Genomic DNA, 19359 nt, shown 5'->3' with positions numbered 1-19359 from the left:
CAGTTCAGGCTTTGTTGATGTGCTACCAGAGAAAAGGGGAAAAGGGCATGGGGAGGGGAGAGAAGAAAGTGGAGATACAGGTAGTGACCAGGATCTATGGAGTGAGGAGATAACAGGTAGTAAGAAGGCAAGTAGCAGTGATTTGCTCCAAAACAGGATGTCTGCTCTATTTTTGCAATATTAAAACCAAACAAAAACCAAACAAAAAACCCTGAAACCTTAATTAGTCTACATTCAGTACCTTTTTACAGTGCATCCAACAAAACAGTATAAGAAGATGCCCCTTAGCCCACCTTTGGCAAGAATGCTCTGCTGCTGATCCAATAGAGAATTCCCAAATCAATACCAAGCTAAAAGACATCTATCTCTCCAGTTGCCGGGAACTCAACTATTTATGGTGTTGTATTTCCTTGGTGGGAAGAAAGTGTTTAATCACCAGGCAGGGGAAAAAAAACTCAACTAGTTAAAGGAAGAATTCTAAACAAGAATAAATGGGTATAAACTTGCTCTACATTAATACTGCTTGGAAACAGAAGACTTCTAACCGTAAAAGGGTGATATTTCTTCTAGGAGTTTGCCTTTCTTGCTCGTCTGCACAAGACAAACCTCAGCTTAAGATTCTTCTTGAGCACAGGTTTTTTTGCACACTGTCTTCCCATTTCCATTACTCATGTTTTTAGTCAAGTTTTTATGTACTTGTTCTGGCTGACAAAATGAATCAGCAGATGACCTCAGCCTTCCACAGCACAATCTATATGCTATATTTTTATTTCTTTTAGCCACCATTTTAACATAAATACAGTCTAAATCAAAGGGGGGGGGCGGGAAGAAGATAGATATACACAGAGAACTGCAGCAGTGCCACATAAAAGCTTCCACTGAAGCAACACAAAAAAAAGCCTGTAAGATGGTTGCCACAGGTTAAAAACTATACGGCCGTTACTTGACGAATGCCTGTTTGCCTTCAATCTAGGAATCTATAGGGGAAGACAAGTGCAGTGCAACAAGCTGTCTGGTAAAGAGGGTGACTATACTTTATTCAGATTGATGAAGAAAAGAAGAAAAGAAATACATAGGTACTGAAGGAAAAGCTTGTCCAATACAGATGGACTCAATGATCTTAGAGGTCTTTTCCAACCTAAATGATTCTATGATTCTATGAAGAATAATTAAAAAAAAAAATTCTCTGGAAGCAGCAGCTACAGCACAGACTACAGCGCTGAATCGCTCCTGTTAGGGAACTGCTGCCAAATGCACTCAGAACTAACCACAACTTTGTCATGCAAGGCTGAATATCTCATGATTAATCTCTGAATACAGCTGTGTGTGTACATATATATACACATATATATATACACACACACATATATATACACACACACATATATACATGCGTGTGAGCTGACACAGGCAGGATGCAGCAACAACCATAAAACCACAGATGAAATACAAAGAGTAAATTTATTTTTGTTATCTGGCCAACTGGGGAATCCCCAAAGCAGCACCCAGGCAGAAGCACACGAGGGGGATGCAGGCACCGCAGAGCTTGGTCCTTGTTGGAGGATCACCGATCCTGCTGTTTTCACCTGTATAACAGGGATTCGCACAGGCGTAGTTTACTGCTGTGCTTTGATCTTTCCCACATCAGGGCGGGAATCTCAAGCATGTTCAATAAAGTGCCTCTGAGTCTATGCCAGGCCTATGTTATCTAAACACAGATGTTCTACTTGTCAAGCACACAAGAATAAACAATGGTTATTATGATATATGTTTTTTTTGACACCCCAGCTGCAAGTCACTTGAGTGTGTTTACAGTCCTCCTCGCCATTATTCCGTTATTTCCCCACATTCCACCCCCTCGCTCAGGAGACCACTTCCGTTGGGGCTGGCAAAGCCGGTGGTGTCCACTTGGGCTTGCGGGGTGTAGTGCAAGGTAATTTACAGAGGCATGCAATACATATACGTAGAAAAAGGAATAAACATATCTCAAATAATGCTTTGAATCGTGTGTCCCATTCATCCTGTCAGGGAATGAAACCACTCAGCCAGCCAGGTACCACCAGTAGATGGTTTCATTTGATGCATAAAGTCAGGGAGATGTTGAATGTCATCCCCTATGCTGGCTGATTTATCAGTTATGCTGAAGCAACACATGCCTTCAAAATCAAAGCAGCATTTGTGGTGTCGAAGGTGGAAACAGTCCACCGCCAATCGATTTTGTAATGTTCATTGGTGTACAGCTGTTACCCACTCAGAAAAAATAGCAATGAGAAACATTAATATGAAAATCACTTGGCATAGAATAATTCTGTAATACAGCTACTGGGGTAGGCACGCCAAGGAAACACCTTGTCCAAAGATCTGCAGCTGTTAATCTTCCCTTACAAAAGGCAGATGAGTTAGTTACAGTAGAGGCCAACCAAATCCAAGTATTTACACATTGATCTTGTGGAAATGTATCTGGGGCACGTGCTTGTAGTACAAGATGGCAAGCCAACCTGTGATAGGGGAGGAAAATGGGAGTGTCATCTCCTTCCAATAATATATACACTGTTGCTCCAGATCCTTCAGCTAATATTACTCCAGGTTTGATAACCTGGTGTGGGGTAATTGCCCCACACAGATTGGAGAGCTATGGCTTGGCGCTTTTTCAGATTGCACAGTGCAAAGAATATTTCCTGCATAGGTAGTTCTCACAAAAGTGGTGACTGAATTTGCATAATATCAGAAACGGGCAACATCAAGTTGGCCACTCACTCTGGGAATAAGATTCTTCCCAAAAGCAGATGCTCCAGCGCAAATGTGGGTGTAATTAAATTTTGTATGAGTTTCCAAAACCAAGAGAGTCAGCTCCTTTGCTAGAAATCCCTTGTATACATCATCCTGAGCCACTAGAACTTTCACAACACGCTGCACTTTGCTGAGTTCTTGTGCTACCTTGTCACAGCTGGTACCAGCTACTAAACAAGAAACTTCACCTCCAAGATATTTTGCTACAGTTATAGTATAGCCCTGACATCTTGGAGAGTTTAATACCAGTGATCAAAGAGCTCTCCCTACCCTCTGTGGACAGGCTTAGCCTGCAGAATAATCTCTTCCCTCTGGCCCAAGCTGGAATCATTAGCACTGCAGAGGTTCTAAAAGTCATAGGAATTTTTGTGAATGAGCCCAGTTATAGCGTGGAGCAACCTCAGCTGTAACCTGGGGGTTCTCTCAGCTCTCTTGTCCCACACAGACCTCTATGAGGAAATCCAGGTGTCTGTGAAAGATGTCTTTTCATCAACAGGGGAGAGACTGGGATGGGACCCCAAACCTGGAGAGGGTCATTGAGATGCCTCTGAGAGGTCTGGTCTTGGGCAAACTAGGAAAAGCTGGGCACAAAGCAACATTAGAAGAAACCCGATGCCGATTTAAAGACCGTGTTGAAGGAAAATGTATGCTGTCAGCTGATCTGAGGAGTCCTGTATATGTAACTATTCTGAAGCATGGAGACTATTTTTGGAGCATTACAGTGGGATGGGGAAGAGAATCAGAAGAAAAAAAGTAAAACTCATGGGTTGGGATAAGGACAGTTTACTGGGACAGCAAAGGGAGAGGAAAATAACAACAACAGTACTTAGAATATATGAAGCGGGTAATACACAATGCAATTTGCTCACCACGCAGAGCTCATCCCAGAGCAGTGACTCCTCCTCCCCATCCAGCTCCCCACTTAGATACTGAGCATGATATAGAGAGTAAGTGAATATAATGACCCTGCAGCTTCAAACTATATCAAGTTCCAGTTTGCCTGTTTGGGTTTGGAAAAATACACATAGAAAGGAAAAAATCATGTAACGTAGAGACAGTATCTTTGAAATTTAACCTTTTGTACCATCAAAACACAATTTTATCTTTTAAGATTAAAAAACCCCGCAAACAAATGTCAGCATATAATAGACTCCTAGAAAATCTTTCTAATGCAAGGAGAACCAACTGTGGAGAAGGCAACTAGACCCAAGAAATAAATGGTAAAGGTAGTATCTTTATTGTATCAACTTGTATATTGAGAAAACAGAGCCATGATTTTTGGCACATAAAGTTGTACCAGAAATAGACTCCCACACTAAATACACCCGTAACAATTGTTCTCAGGTTGTAATTGCATGCATAGCAATTAGACCATTTGAGAAAAGAAGGGCTTGGTACACACCTCCGCCTGCAGCCCTAGCCTTGTGTGCGTTCCACATCGACCATCGTAGTTACAACCTTATTACCACAAGGGAAGAAACAACATGTCCATTTTTAAGAAAGGGGCAGAATAAAATGTACCACGTTTTACAGTTGTATTTAGAAGATCACAAGAGAGAAAAAACTCTGAAAACTGAGAGAATATTTGAGGGAATGAATGCCTTAAACTGAATTCCTTTGGGGACCTTGAAAGAAAAACAACCAAGTGCTGGAAAGTGTGGACAGTACCTTCAACAGCATGCTGGTGAGGCGTTGATGCTCTTGGGAGCTGCTCCACTGCGGGGAGATGACTGCCATACAGTACTAGGAGGCACAGGCACCACGTTCCCCTTGGTACGTACAAGCTAGTACTAAAACAGGGAAAAGCTGATATTAATCCTCACACACATATTGCTTAGATGAAGTGGCGGTCAATGAGCTACCTTTGTTACAGGACAAAGAAAAAACATGATATTGCATCAAACCCCTGTAACTAGGCCTTTGCACTGCCTAAGCGAGGCAGCTGCTGAGGAAGTAACTTTTTCTCCTTGGCGTTTTTTTAAGACAACACACATACACGATAAACACAGGCCGAAGACACCCGGCAACAGGCGGGTACCAGCCGAGGGCTGGCATGCAGGACGGCCACAGGCCTCAGTCGCGTGGGCCCTGAGGGGCGACAAGCAGGGCGGGAAGCAGGGGCCCGGACAGCCGCCGGCACCTCCTGGGGCTCCGCCCTGCCCCGCTTCGAGAATCTCTCCTCAAAAACACGCGTGAAATTCCCAAACACTACACCGCCACGGCGCCCCGGGGCTGCCCCTCCCCCGGGGTCTGGCCGCCACAAAACGGCCCCCGTGGGTGCAGCGCGCCCCCACTTTGGGGTCGAGGAGCTGACCGCCGCCGCCGCCAGCCCGGCTCCGGGCGGAGCGGGCGGTGCCGGGCCGCGCCCCAGAGGCGGGTCCCCCCACAGCTGCCCAGCGTGCGCCGCGCTCCGCCCCGGGGTGGCGGCGGGAAGGGCGCCCGGGAGCGGGGGTGGTCGGCGGCTGCAGCGGCGGCCGGAGGGGTAAGGGGAACCGGCCTGCGGCGGCCTGTGGGTGCTGGGCCCTGCCGGCGGAGGGCGTCTGCCGCTGCGGAAGGCGCTCCCTGGGCGGGGCGGGTGGCTGGGCTCGGTGCCCCGCTCCTTCAGAGGCAGCAGCCGCGGCTGCCGGGCGCTCCGCTGGCGGAGGGTGCTGGGGCTCCTGCGTCGGGGAGCGGCCGCGGCGCGGCCCGTGTGGGGAAGGGGCCATGGGCGGAGGGCTGCTGCTCCCCTCCGTGCCAGCCGGGCCTGGCCCGCGCCCGCCGAAGCATCGGGGGGTGGTGGAGCGGTTCCTGGCAGCTCCCGTGGGGCTGCCCGAAGCCCGCGGGCCTGCCGGGACGGGCTGGCGGGTGTCGGGCTCGGCTCGGGCGGCAGCCGTGTCCCGGGCTCAGGCGGGCCGGCCCTCCCCTCTGGCTGCCGGGGCGGCGGCGGGCTCGGCCGAAGGAGTGTCACCCCCTCGCCTTCTCCCCCGGCCCGCGCCGCGGGTCGCTGGGCCCGGAGGGGTTTCTGACCCAGCTGGCGTGCAGCCGCGGAGGCGCTGCGGCAGCCCGGAGCAGGGCCCGGGGGTGGCAGGGGGCGGGTGCCCCGCATCGTCACCGGGGCTGGCAGCCGGGTGCAGCGCTGCGGGGGGCAGGAGAGTGCGTCGGGGTCGGGCCTTGCCGCTGCCTCCGTCCCTCACTTCCCGCTGAACCCGGCTCTCGGGCTCTGGCCGAGTGCTGGGCGCCAGCCTGGCGGTCGCTGGGCCCTGGCCGTGGGGCTCCTTTTGGCCGGCGGTGCGATAATCCGCCTTGTGCCTATGAATCCCGCTGGAGCTCGGGCACCTTCCTCCCGAGCTGGGGGACCGCGGCCTCACGGCAGTTGCGTCTATGGAGATGCGGCTGGCTTGCGGTTTGCTTTATCCCCACCTCAAAACACGCAGCATGAAGCAGTGACGCCAGGAGCGTTAGCTTCCAAACGCCCCTTTTATTGGGCTGTTAGTGTGAGCCACAGCACTTCTGATCATCTCTGCTCTTCATTTTGCGCAGAGCAAGCTGGATAAACTAGTCCTGTCTGCTGAAAAGCTGTTTAAACCCCTTGTTTAAACTTCTCCAAGTAACTCTTGGTGGTAAACACTTTCCCTTGCACGACAAACTCTTTCTGCTACTATTGATAAATACGTAACTTTTGCCACATTGCTATTTGCATGCCCACCTCTGCAGAAATAAGATATTTCCCCTGCCTCCAGCTCTCCTTTGGCTCTGCTGGTGGGGCTGCGCTGTGCACAAAGGCAGGGAGACCAACTGCCTGAAAAGTAACCTGGCAAAAGACTATTTTTTTTTTTTTTTCTCTCCAAGCTAGATCTCTTTCCTGACCCGATTGATGGTATGGTGTCAGAAACAGTTGTGATGGCTCAGGGCCTGGCATGAGTGACCAGCTGGGAAACTGGGGATGGTAAGAGTGGTACTGTAAGCAAATGTGAGGGGCACCTGTGGATCAAATAATTCTCACCACTTGTGTATTGCTTGTATGGACTATAGGGGTGTTTCAGGTTAGGTATTGCCAGACTGTTAATGTTTCCCTAAAGTCTGATTTTGTTTTAAAGTATGAACTTGGGTGACACATTTTAAGGTGTTCTAAGATAATTTAGTCCATGTAAAAAGAATGGTGCAGATATTCAGAGAAATAATTTCCGAGTTACTGATTTATACTCCTGGTTTTCTTTAAGGCTATGACAGGGTTGTTCTCGTACGTTAGTAACAGCTTGGGTTTCCATTGCGGTGTTGTAGGGAGTATGTTAAAGTGGTGATAGAAAATATGCTGAAAGGAGTCAATTCACTGTGCATGGCACTGACCAAATTAATACTGTGTGCGGGTTTGGGATTGATATGTTTTACATTGGAGAGTGGTAGAAGATTGCAACAAAAATTACTCAGGGGCTGGAGAAAGTGCCTTACAACGAGAGACTGTGAGAGAGCTCTCAAAGGGCTGAAGCTATGTATTTTATATAAGAAAAATGACTGAGGCGCACCTGGATTATAGCATGTAAAGGGAAAAAAAAAACCCCAAAAAACCAAAAACCCCCACAGAACCACCTAGATGCTAAAAGCATGTGACTCTAGTAGAGGAAGGCTTATGAAAAATCGATATCTGGAAGTGGCTTTCATGTCAAACAGCGAAGGGGTAAGGAATGGAACAAACTGCCCATGGGAAGTGGCAGGTTTTCCTGTCACTGTTTTCAGACCAGAGCCAGGTGCCTTCCTGGACGAGGTGTTTCAGCCAAATATGTTTAGCACAGGCCAGAGTAAGTGATTGATGACCTGTTGTGGTTGTGATCAGCTTGAATCTGTTCTAAAATACTGTATTATTTTAGGCCCCTGAGACACAGGAAGTTACTGGGTTTCACAGGGATTCCTCAGCAGAGGTGGGAATTGATCACAGATCTGTAGAGTCCCAGGTCAGTATCTTGGTTCCTTTCTATACATTTAAGTAACACCGTTTTTTTTATTTTTTAGTTTGAGTATGTATCAGGATTATCAGAACATGTGATCACAGAAGACAGACATGCAGGTAGCAAAGGGCACTTCAGCCTGCAGTTTTATCGTAGTCAGCACTAGTGCAAGGACAAATGTGTTTCTGATGTTCTAACCATGGCAGAATGGCTAAGAGGAAATAATAATTTGGTAAAGGAGTCGAACGTCAGATTCCTTGTGACTTGTCAGTTCGAACAGTTGAAACTTAAAGTTGAGATAACGGCCTATTAATATGTCAGAGTTGATTCCAAAAGGCTGCGCTGCTGAGGTGTAAGCCAGTGGATCAGCCAGTAAATAATTCTGTGCTTTGTACACAGTTAGGTGATGAGAAATACATGAAGAGCTGCTGGCTATGGAGTAGGGAAGAGCAAGGGTATAATGGTCTGCACTAGCAAACCACTATAGCTTACTCAACTTTATGAAGCATTTTTGGGTTAGTTTTAGGTGATTTATTGCAGTAGTAGGAATATGGTTGCAGCCATGATGGTGTAAGGATATAAGTGAAGAAAGATTTGCAGGGGCAGGATAATATCCGTTGATTTAATAGAAGATATACTTGCAAAACAGAACAAGCTTTTGGGTACAGCAGCTCTTCTTCAGGCTTGCCTTTCATGTCTGTAGAGATTTCAACAGCAGTGTCCTGGATGTTTTAACCTGCTGCACCTCAAATCTTAGTGTGATGGAAAAAGTGTAGTTGATACTAACATAGATAGCTTTCGGAAGCTCTTTATCTTAATGCATGATGGGCAGGAAGGATTCTAGAGACTACTCGCTTTTTCAGTTTTGTAGTAAGTACTTTGAGTGTATCCGCTTTGCTTATATGAGATGCTGAAGGTGTGTCTATATATACATACATGGCTGTATTCAGAGATTAATCGTGAGATATTCAGCCTTGCATGACAAAGTTGTGGTTAGTTCTGAGTGCATTTGGCAGCAGTTCCCTAACAGGAGCGATTCAGCGCTGTAGTCTGTGCTGTAGCTGCTGCTTCCAGAGAATTTTTTTTTTTAATTATTCTTCATAGAATCATTTAGGTTGGAAAAGACCTCTAAGATCGTTGAGTCCATCTGTATTGGACAAGCTTTTCCTTCAGTACCTATGTATTTCTTTTCTTCATCAATCTGAATAAAGTATAGTCACCCTCTTTACCAGACAGCTTGTTGCACTGCACTTGTCTTCCCCTATAGATTCCTAGATTGAAGGCAAACAGGCATTCGTCAAGTAACGGCCGTATAGTTTTTAACCTGTGGCAACCATCTTACAGGCTTTTTTTTGTGTTGCTTCAGTGGAAGCTTTTATGTGGCACTGCTGCAGTTCTCTGTGTATATCTATCTTCTTCCCGCCCCCCCCTCCTTTGATTTAGACTGTATTTATGTTAAAATGGTGGCTAAAAAGAAAGACAAACATAGCATAAAGACAGCATTAAAATATACTAACCTTTATTTGTTACTAGCTGCTGAGATTTTTTGGAAGAAACTGGCACAGATGGTGGTTTGCCAATTTATGCTGTTTTTTCCTGAAGTTAGGCCTGAGAAGCCCTTGTTAACCAGTGGAAGCCTCTCTGTAAACTTTTTGGACATTTAAGCCTGCGAGGGGAAAAAAACCGTTATGATTATCCTGTTTGTCCTGGGTATAGAGATACTGATATATGAAGTTTGTGTATATAAAGTTAAGTCCTTTAATAGAAAAATGGCATTTTACTGTTTTGATTTCCTGAAAAATTGGTATGGGTAAGGTAAAAGTTGTAAATATTTTCAGTGTGCTTGGTACTGATATTGGGAGATGATCTCAGGAGCTGGCGAGACTCTCTTAAAGATACTTGGTATCTTATTGTTAAGCATGAAGAAGGTGCAGTAGCTGCCCTGATTTAGGTGGTTCTTGGCTAGTAAAGGGTACCCTTTCTCTTTTCTGCACCTGTTTGCTTACATGGATTAATCCCTCAATACACTTAAGTGCTATGCTTAGTGTGGTGTTATAAAAGAAAACTTGCAACCTGTAAACTTAATTTCAGCAGCCTAATAGCTTACCTCTGTAAGTACTTAGTAGGTTTCAGTATTTTTTCCCAGCAGATAATTTCTAAACTGTGAACCTAAAATATACCTCTGTGTTGAAAAAACACTTCATATTACTTATTTTTTCAGTGTAAATAGACCTTCATACAATTTGCATGAGTGTTTTCTTTTAATGTGCTCACATCTGGGCACTTGAAGCTGATTAAATGGAGCACACATCAACAGAATTCATCAATTTTTAAGCAAGCAAGCATTTGATCCAAAAGATGTTGCTCTGAGAGTCAGTGAACTCTAGTTTTGGCAGAACTGCACGAATCCTGCAGCTAGGAATGTTCTTCTGAACATACTGAACTTTGAGTCCCCAGAAGAGCATGCCAGTAATGGTTTTGGTCAAAGGTATGATGTCAGATTGTGAGTCCCTGATGTCACAGCAGGAGACATTTGGGAGTGGGGTGTTTGAGCTTGACTGACAACACAGTGTGAACTTCAGAAGAGATATTCTAGTATGCCAGGGTAGAGAGAGACATTCTCACAAGTGTAGTAGTATTTGGTAGTCACCTGGGGTTTCTCATTTCCTCAGCAGGTTGTCTGTGTTTGTATAAATACACGGCAAACTGGACTGCTAAGTCTGATTCTGCTTCTTCTGTGACAGGTAATTTTTGATACAACCAGACATTTTAGTGAAGGAGCTATAAGAAAGAGAAGCCTGGAAAGACTAAAGCTGCAAGAACAGGAGCACGTTCAAAAAAGGGGGAAAAAAGGAGAGGGAGTTGAAAGGTGAGAGTGTATTTTTGGAGAATGTTCTGTTTTCTTGAGATTTATTACACTACCTCATACCAAGTAAAATCCAGGAAGACTGGCTGCTGTAAAAAAAACAGGCTTTGAAATGAGTCAGAGAACTTGAAGTAATATTATGTAGTTCTTAATTTACATGTTACTGTCGGAAAGAAAAGCATCCTGATAATTCTGTGTGTAAGGCATCATATGGAGGGGTCTGGGTTATGAGAAAAGTTGGACCAGAAACATCCTGAGGTCTCTTTCAGATTGGATTAGTCTATGATTATGTGGGCCTGGAGTGAAATTGGAGAGCTGTTGTTCTCAAATTGCTCTGAGGCTTGATTGCTTAAGATTCTGCATGTGGGCTTTTTGTATTGTTCTGTGCTGCAGCATCGCAAACTAATGTCTTTATGCCCTGAAGTAAAATTAATGTGACATACATTTCTTGGTGCCTTCCAGTTGACTGAAAGGTCCAAAGCCAGAGGTGAATGCTTTTCCGTCTTTCCCTCTACCCCCTTTTTACATGTTATTTTTTCATTGTTGTTATCTTTAGGGCAGTGTTCTTAAATTTTGTATAGGAGTAATAGTAGTATATTGAAGTTTTAATTCTGTAGATAATGTGTTTGGATGGCATCCTAAACTGTCACTAGTAATTAGTCATGTTATACACCTTTCTATCTTAAAAAGCCCCAACCATTCTAAGTAGAACATGGAGCATAGCGACTCTAATGCTAGGTCTCTGAAAACATTGCTATGCTTCTATTGTTAATACCTTCTTATTCAAATATTTTTTTAAAAAATATTTTTAAACACTTATTTGTGTGAACAGTTTGTAAGGCTAAAAGTGAGAAAACTCATGAGTTGAGATAAAGGCAGTTTAATAGATAAAGCAAAAGCCACGCAAGCAAGGCAAGGAATTCATTCACCACTTCCCATGGCCAGGCAGGTGTTCAGCCATCTCCAGGAAAGCAGGGCTCCATCATGTGTAATGGTTACATGGGAAGGCAAGACAAATGCTATAACTCTGCATGTCCCCCTGCTTCTTCCTCCTTCCCCCAGCTTTATATGCTGAGCACGGTGTCATATGGTATGGAATATCCCTTTGGTCAGTCAGGGTCAGCTGTCCTGGCCGTGTCCCCTCCCAATTTCTTGTGCACCCCCAGCCCAGTCACTGGTGGGGTGGTGTGAGGAGCAGAAAAGACCTCGACTCTGTGCCAGCACTGCTCAGCAGTGATGAAAACATCCCTGTGTTATCAACGCTGTTTTCTGCACAAATCCAACCCACAGACCCATAGTAGCTACAGCAAATAAAATTAACTCTACCCCAGCTAAAACCAGCACACAGCTTTAACTTTTTTTAGAACAGTGGAAATAGTCTTGTAATATCTCTTAAATGGGACCCTCATGCTAATCTGTAGGGGAGATTTTGTTAACTTAAGAATTAGATCCAAATGATTAGTCTCTATTTGTGTCCTTGGAGACAAACAACTATGTGAATCTGTCATCTTGGCATTGCTTATAAAGAAAACCCTAGAATATAAACCATTTAGAGAGACAACTTTCTAAACGTGTGCATCAGTTAGATGCACGTCATCTATGTGCCATGGTTTTTTTAAACATATTATTCTAACAAACAAGGTTTCTTGTTAGCCACATGCAGATTCTTGGCAACTGGTTGCTTTTTATTAGCACTTCAAAGACTTGCATCCAATTCCGCAGGACTCAAAATGTAAAACAAGTGTAATCTAAATTGTCCCATATTGATAATTGCCTAGAAAAAGACGTGGTGCTGAAAAGAAGTTCAAGAGAGAAAAAAGAAAGCTAAGCTCGAGAGGAGAGAAGAGAGGCAGATAGATGGAGATGAGAAACATCCCCCAAAGCAGCAGAAGGTACCAGCTGAAGAACAGCAGTGGCCAGAGAATATGCCTGAATGGGAAGAAAGGAAATCCCTGCTAGCTCAGAGAAGAGCGGAGTCTGTCAGACTGCTTACAGTGCTGTTAAATCGTGTGAAAGTAAGACTATTTTAAAACATATTTTAAATTTTGAAGGATATTTACTAGAGCTTGAATAATTTGCTAGACATTTGATGTCTTGGTGCTATTTGGAAGAATGCCTTGGGACTGATGGAACACTGAGAAGGCTTGAGGTCTAAGTCTTGTGGCAATCTGCTCTTTGTTTTGCCCTGAGAACAAAGGTAGTGCATTTCCACCCAGAAACTTTGCCTTTGATGCTTGCGCGAGGCCTTGTCATTACGGAGTAAGCACAGGGCTGGAAGGGCTGTATCAGCTCTATTAGACTTGATCCAGTGTTGCAAACCAGGAGTTTCAGGGCGGGGATGCAAATGATGCTATCTCTGCTTGTTTTGGTCTCAGGTCTGCAAGTGATAGAATTAAATTGACATGGATTATGCCAGTTGCATTTCTAGTAGCCTCTCTTTTGTGGCCAACACTAAGCTGTCAGTCTTATTTCAGTTTGATTCAGCTAACGTCTTGAGAAAGTCAGTGGAGGAGTGTTAAAAATTCAAGTGTTTTGCACACAGATTAATGTTTGGAGGTTTATTTTAGTGCTTTGGACTAAAAAAAAGTTTTAAAACAGAAGTTTTCATTTCTCAGGGGTGCTAATATGGCTTTGTCTTCACTATTTGCTAAGTAAAAATCGGCTTGCGGCTTTAAGAAGTGCATGTTTTCCCCAACCCTTAATGTTAAAGACTTCTAAAGGACTATAACTTGCTAAGAGTTGAAATCAGAGGCTACCCTTGCCACTCTGCCTGACTTTTAGGGCCCCATGACATCTGACATTGGCCTTCTTAGTTATGAAGGTGATGTGTTAAGCAAACTTCTATTTTCTTGGTTTCACCACTTAGAAAGCTTTAGATCGATTGTATTTGGACCCATTTAAAACAATATATTAACAAAGCAATTTATTCTAAATAAAATATTAAATCTACAAAAATGTAGTAATATTACTGTTGCATGCAATACTAGTTGTTGTGATGCTGTGATCAAACAAAGAATAAGTATTTTCTTATGCAGTTGCAGCGAGATAGAGGAATTGGTTTAAAGGACCACTTGAGAACGCAGCTTTCTGAGATGATGAAATATTTGTAGTTCTCACTTAGGAAGAGTGAGATTGTACGATCAAGGTCTGAACTAAGCCAAACTTATCCCTCACCTGTATAATTCTTTTGGCTGTGGGACTGCTTGCTGATGAGTTTGCAGTTTAGCATTCTTTATAGTGCTCAATAAATGTACATAATAATTTTCCTGACTTTTTATTTGAAGGATTTTGCACAGTTGGCAAGTCAAAAAGTGGATCCTTCGTTGGGCGTAAGGAAGAACGATTGCTTTTCTGAAACAGCCTTAAAAGACATACATCAGGAACTGATTAACTCCCATTATCATACGCACAAAGAGGTGAAACATAAGGAAGAGTTTTGGTGCCCGTTAACCCAAAAAAGTAGCAGCTTATGTAGTGAGGAAGATGCGAGTAACTTCCATTCATCTACTAGTCACATAGTCAGGACGATTTTAAATGATTCCTCTACAGCCCCAAGTTCTGACAGACTGCCTGGCAGAGCTGCATACAGCTCCTTTGGGTCTGGGTCTTTACTGATTACAGTTACGCAAGACTGCAGGGTCATCGAATCCCTCGATGGAAGGGACTACCCAACATTGAATGTAGTTCATGCACAGACAGTGTCTGATGAAGATGGTTGCAAAAAGCAAAAGGTTTATGAGACTGATGAGTTCATCCATTATTTACTAAACTACTATCAGACACCAGGCTATGCGCGTGTTTGCTTAGAGCCAAAACCCACTGCGAACAAGTGCTGGTGGAAGAGAGTGGTGTCCGATGATGATAGCGGTTTTCACATCAGCTTGAGCAACAAGCCTGGCCAGCTGTTCAGAGAGCTGAGTCCTGTACAAAACCTCAACAAGAGAAATTGTAGTAGTGATGATAATTATAGAGTGGTGATCGCTGTTGAGGAGCTTGAGTCAACAGGCACAGTGTTAGAAAACAAGACCTATGGGGGTAGGTTTACAAAAAAGTTGCAAGTGCAGAGGAATGACTCGCTCGCTGTTGATAACTTACCACGTGCTGGACTGAATCATTCTTTGGATTGCATTGCTGTTACTCACGATAAGGAATTCAAACCAGAAGATGGTAGCGATGAAGGTACCGTACCACACAAGGCATGTAGATCTGCTTGCAGATTAAAGGATTTGTTGGAAGAGATCAGTGATTCCGAGTATTTTAGAGAGGCACGTAGCAGCTCAATGAAGAGAACAGAAAGAAAGTGTGAAGAAATTTACAGCAATTGTAATAAAGGGTGCTTGCCTGCAAGAGCTGGGGAAAGAAAATTGCTGGTTTACCTTAAAAATGTAACTCTGGAAGGTCAAGAGAAGGAAAGCAGCAAATGTAGCTTCTGTTCTAATTCTGTCCATGAGGGCTTGGCGAGGCGGTGTGAACATAAGCTTAAAAAGTCATGCAAGAGGTCTAGTAGTAAATTAAGACATGAAGGACAGAAATGTGAGAGACAATCCAGGGAAGAGGAGAGAAATGCTCGCAAAAGGAAGAAAAAACGAAAAAAGCTTTCTTCTAATCTTTTAACTGATGAATGTGGCTTTTCAGAGACGGACAGTTGCATGCAGCTGGAGTCGCTCAGAAAGATACAAAGAAAATGTAAGAAAATATTCCACAACAAAGTGAAATTCAAGACACTTCACACTGCTATGGCAGCACCAGACGTTACCCCTCATGATGGCTTGCCACTTCGGGATACCCTCCAGAGGACAGGTGAGAAAGAGGGACACCAGAACTAAGGTGACTGGATTTGACAGGTCTCTGGCAGGTGAGATTAGTTGCTACAGCTCTTACAGTGATGAATGGTGTTTTTAAAGAGTTTTAAAAAGTATGAACATGGTGTAAAAAAAGAACGCGACTTCTCTGCAGTTAAAGGTTTGTTCGGTTTAGCTCAGAACCACGCAGCTGCCATCGAAGAGTAGTTATTTGTCTACTTGATTGGATAGCAAAGTATCTGTCATGGGCATTAGCAGATAGGTGGTTATTCTGTTAGTAACAACATGCATGCTAACAGCTCAACATGCTTTAGACAGCTAAAACATTGTTAGGCAACTCAGTATGTGGTACATCTGGGTGGGAAGTACTGTCTGAAGTTAGTGAATTTATATATAGGTAGTCATCTGATCTCCATACATGATTGCTATGTTTCTGGCTATCGTTACTCAGCCCTTTCACAACTTACTATGCTTTCAGTTTGTTGGCGGATACCTTACAGCTACCTCCCCGTACCCTTTCCCTCCCTGCCCCCCAACAAACTCATTTCAAGTAACTTTTTCATATACTTATCTACAGGAGATGAGAGGAAATTAATGTTGAGAAGAGAGATGGATGCAGATGTCAGAGGATGCCCTCTATTTCCTCTTGAGATAATTCAGACAAACCCTTGCTCAGATACTTTCTGTGGAGCAGAGCCCAGAAGAGGATGCTGAATAGCTACTATATAATAGCTCTTAAGTTTTTATATAGAAATGGGAGAAGAAAGCCCTTTGCCCATGAAAAGGTATATGAAATACTGGGTATTTTTTTGCTTAGGTAATTCCTTTGGTTAGAATATCTAACTGGTGTAGTGAGCCACAAAACCAGAATCTGTGTTTGCCTTTTTGGATAACAGAGGACCAAAACTTTCCCCAGGACCCAACAAACTTTTATGGACCAGTTACTCAGAATTTGAAAGGCTACAGATTGAGACCTGAGAGTGTTATATTCTGATTAAATGTAGGGAACCATGTAAATATCAAAGTTACAGGATTTAATAATGATGAGTCATTGGGAAAAAAAATAACTATGTAAATCCTAGAGCAAGCATATGAAGTGCCTCCTCAATCAGATTGTTAAAACGATGGGATGGGAAGGTGTGGGGGACACTTATACTCAATCGTGGGAAGCAATAGATTTCCAAACATGGGAAAAAAAAAAAAATCCCATCTTTTGTAAAACCCACAGTGGCAAAATGCTTGTTTTCTATTTACTGCTCTAGAGGTGTTTCTGGAAACTTGCTGGTCTTTGGTAGGATGAATTTCACTGAACTTGTGCTAGATGTAGTGCCTCCAGGAATCTGAATGCCTAAGCAAAGCTCCAAATCTTAGATAGGGAAAGGGCAATGCTTGTCAGCATGCTGACAGTCCCCATATTTATGCAGGCTGAAAATTTGTTCCCATGATTTCAAAATGTGCCCTTTTGAAGGCACATGCAATGAGATGGCTATTTAGTATGAGTTTGCTTACAAATAATTTCCAGAGGAATTGTCCAATGTTGTCAGATTTGTGCTACATGTAGGTAAAAATGTGTAAACGCAGTCTAGGAGCTTGAGTTCTCTCCATATTTATTCAGCTTGCTATATTTAGAAGACAGCCACAATTGCTTTTGGACAAAGTCCCTTAGCAAGATATAGAGGACCAGTTCTAAGTTCAGTACACTGATTATTTTAGCTTTCCTTTTAGTATGCTTTATTTATTACATGTCAATATACTAAGTCAATGTGATGCTGTTGCCTTCATTACATAGACTCTTACCCATGTTTGTAACTTCTGCTCTAATAAATAGTAATAAAAAAAAATAAGTTGTAATTGTTCATGGTGGATAGTTTTTCCCCCAGTGTTCAATACTGGTGACTCCTACAGGCTTCTAAACCAGGTTTTATTGGTCTTCTCTCTGTTCGTGAGTTCAGATGTGGAGTGCCTTTTCACGGTCACGAATGACAAATGATTGCTACTCAAAGTACTGTTAATCTATTACTTTTATCTAAAAAGATCTTATTTTCTTGACATAAATATTTTCTGACTATTTTGGAGAACATTTATCCCCCTCAAGTCTCCTTTGTAGTATTTTATACAGTTAAAATGCAGATCAACTATTGTATTTGTCGACTGTGTAAATGTTTCAGTTGCACTGATGACATACCAAGGGTGTTTTTTCTCTATGCAGTATTTGCAGATTAAAGATGACAAAATCTCCTCCTCTGTCAATCAATCTGTAGACAGTTCTGTGTGCATAAGTACCCATTTCCCATGAGACAGGCCTTTCAATTACAGGTGAGGAAGTATTTCTTTTTGTTAATCTGGGGGAGCAGGAACTAAAGATTTCCTTCCTTTGGTGTAAATTTGCAGTGTTTTATCAACATGTTGTCACAATATTCAATAACAAATAAACACACCAGTTCTGTAATTGCTTCTTGCGTTCACCTATATTGATTGAAGTTGATAAAGCAAATCGTCTATGTCCAAGTCCTCATTACGTGTAAAACATTACTAGTAAATAAAATATGCGTGCACTTTAAAATGTGACACACCATTGTAATCTTCATATTGAAACAGAACTTTTGGCTTTCCTATTTGTTTACAGGTGGCATTATTTAGGACCTGTTTTCAGGTGTTTTAATATTAAATTCTTTACTTTTCCTATTGACACACTTAATTTGAGCCCCATCCTTTCATACACTGGACTGTTCAGTACAATTTTATTATCCTGAAGGCTAATCTTTAAAGATACATATAACAGTTTGCTTTAAAACTTTTTAAATATATAGCTTTGTAGATTAAATTTTGGTAATTCTAGGAATAAATGTCACAACTCGAGTAAAAGTTACAGAATGTTTAGATGATTAGAACATTTAATAGATGAAAAGATGCATTCAAAGCAGCATTTATATAGTTCAGCAATGGAAAGGTATAATATTGCTGGCATAATTTCATACCTTTCAGTTTGAGCCTGGCGTGTGCTGTTGTACTCAGCTGGTGTTTCAAGAGTTTTAGGGTTTTTTTTATGGAAACACTGTTTATTCTGCCATGTATGAAGTAGGACTCTGAGACTGCAGGTCTTGCAATTAAATCTGACTTTCTGTACAGAATTAATGAAAATGCCTCTTAATAGAGCCAGTGAGAACAGAAGTCTTCTCAGGGGAGCTGTCTGAACCAAGCTTGTTATCAGAAATACATGGCCCGTTGGGTGTACCTCGTGCTGAATGCTGAAGTCAAAATCCTACAGGCTGTTTTTATAGCAGATATACACAATGCCCGTTATTACATCAGTCCATCTGCTTGAAATACAAGAATACAGTAATTATGATATAAAGCTTTTCTTAATCCAGAGATTCCATGCAATGCATAGGAACACCTTGCCTTTTGTAAAACCCCTTATATAACTCTCGATGTAAGCATTCATTACTGAACTTTTTTTTTTTAACTGAAACAGCATAAGTACGAGCTAATAAAGATGATTAAGAGCAGGTAGAGTAGAGATAAAGGAATATCTGAATTTTACAAAGCAGTTGAAATGAGATGCTACTCAATTGCTTTGAGTTGTCCTGGAGCTCCTCACATGTGTCTTTGTGACATAGGCCAGTAACGGGTGTTTGGACACTTCACGAGGTAGACTTTGCTGACAGTTTCTGCTCGTAGTTGGTCATCTGTCCTACTTGGTTAATGTACAATCTGCTAAGTACCTGGCATGGTTCTTTTTGCTTAGTCATTGCAGCCAGTCACTGTTGAAGGAAGGGATCAAGTTGCAATCAACAGAGAATAAAAAAGAAGCTAAACCCATCCTTTCTCCAGCACTTTAGAAGAAAATAAAATCCATGCCTGCTGCTTCACAAAACTACTGCTTTTGTGACTCACTTCTTCCCTTTTCACAATAAGTTCTCTGTTTTCTCTGAAAAGTGGTCTTACCAAAGTGCAATACTTCCCTCCCAAGAGGCAT

The 19359-nt window shown here is 42.8% G+C and overlaps 1 protein-coding gene across 14 annotated transcripts; it reads left to right on the top strand.

Moving 5' to 3' along the window:
- Positions 1-5054: 5054 nt before the first annotated feature.
- LOC129211697 (A-kinase anchor protein 17B-like) lies at positions 5055-19249 on the top strand. 14 transcript variants are annotated; one of them, XR_008578934.1, is made up of 9 exons: positions 5074-5272; positions 6623-6715; positions 7635-7718; positions 10457-10581; positions 12357-12593; positions 13863-15378; positions 15958-16165; positions 17590-17696; positions 19129-19249. XR_008578934.1 is itself a non-coding variant. In XM_054839191.1 (8 exons), the coding sequence occupies exons 5-8, from the start codon at positions 12504-12506 to the stop codon at positions 16092-16094; spliced, it is 1287 nt and encodes a 428-aa protein (XP_054695166.1). In that variant the 5' UTR covers positions 5060-5272; positions 6623-6715; positions 7635-7718; positions 10457-10581; positions 12357-12503; the 3' UTR covers positions 16095-18821. The 14 variants fall into 14 exon arrangements, 9 of the variants coding, with proteins under 9 accessions (XP_054695165.1, XP_054695166.1, XP_054695157.1 ...); XM_054839191.1 differs by lacking the exon at positions 19129-19249 and having other exon boundaries at positions 5060-5272; positions 13863-14757; positions 15214-15378; positions 15958-18821; XR_008578935.1 differs by lacking the exon at positions 19129-19249 and having other exon boundaries at positions 5062-5272; positions 13863-13994; positions 15214-15378; positions 15958-18820.
- Positions 19250-19359: the final 110 nt, after the last annotated feature.

Source organism: Grus americana, chromosome 12 (genome assembly GCF_028858705.1).
Source record: "Grus americana isolate bGruAme1 chromosome 12, bGruAme1.mat, whole genome shotgun sequence".
NCBI classification, from domain to species: Eukaryota; Metazoa; Chordata; class Aves; order Gruiformes; family Gruidae; genus Grus; species Grus americana.
Note: the sequence above shows the minus strand (reverse complement) of the source record. Positions and strands in the feature narration are given on the sequence as shown.

Excerpts from the sequence above, each read along its gene's own strand:
- LOC129211697 (XM_054839187.1), top strand. The coding sequence starts at position 12,504 with ATGCCTGAATGGGAAGAAAGGAAATCCCTGCTAGCTCAGAGAAGAGCG. Across the intron at positions 12,594-13,862 it reads TGCTGTTAAATCGTGTGAAA|GATTTTGCACAGTTGGCAAG; the intron begins GTAAGACTATTT and ends TTTTATTTGAAG. Across the intron at positions 15,379-15,957 it reads GGATACCCTCCAGAGGACAG|GAGATGAGAGGAAATTAATG; the intron begins GTGAGAAAGAGG and ends ACTTATCTACAG.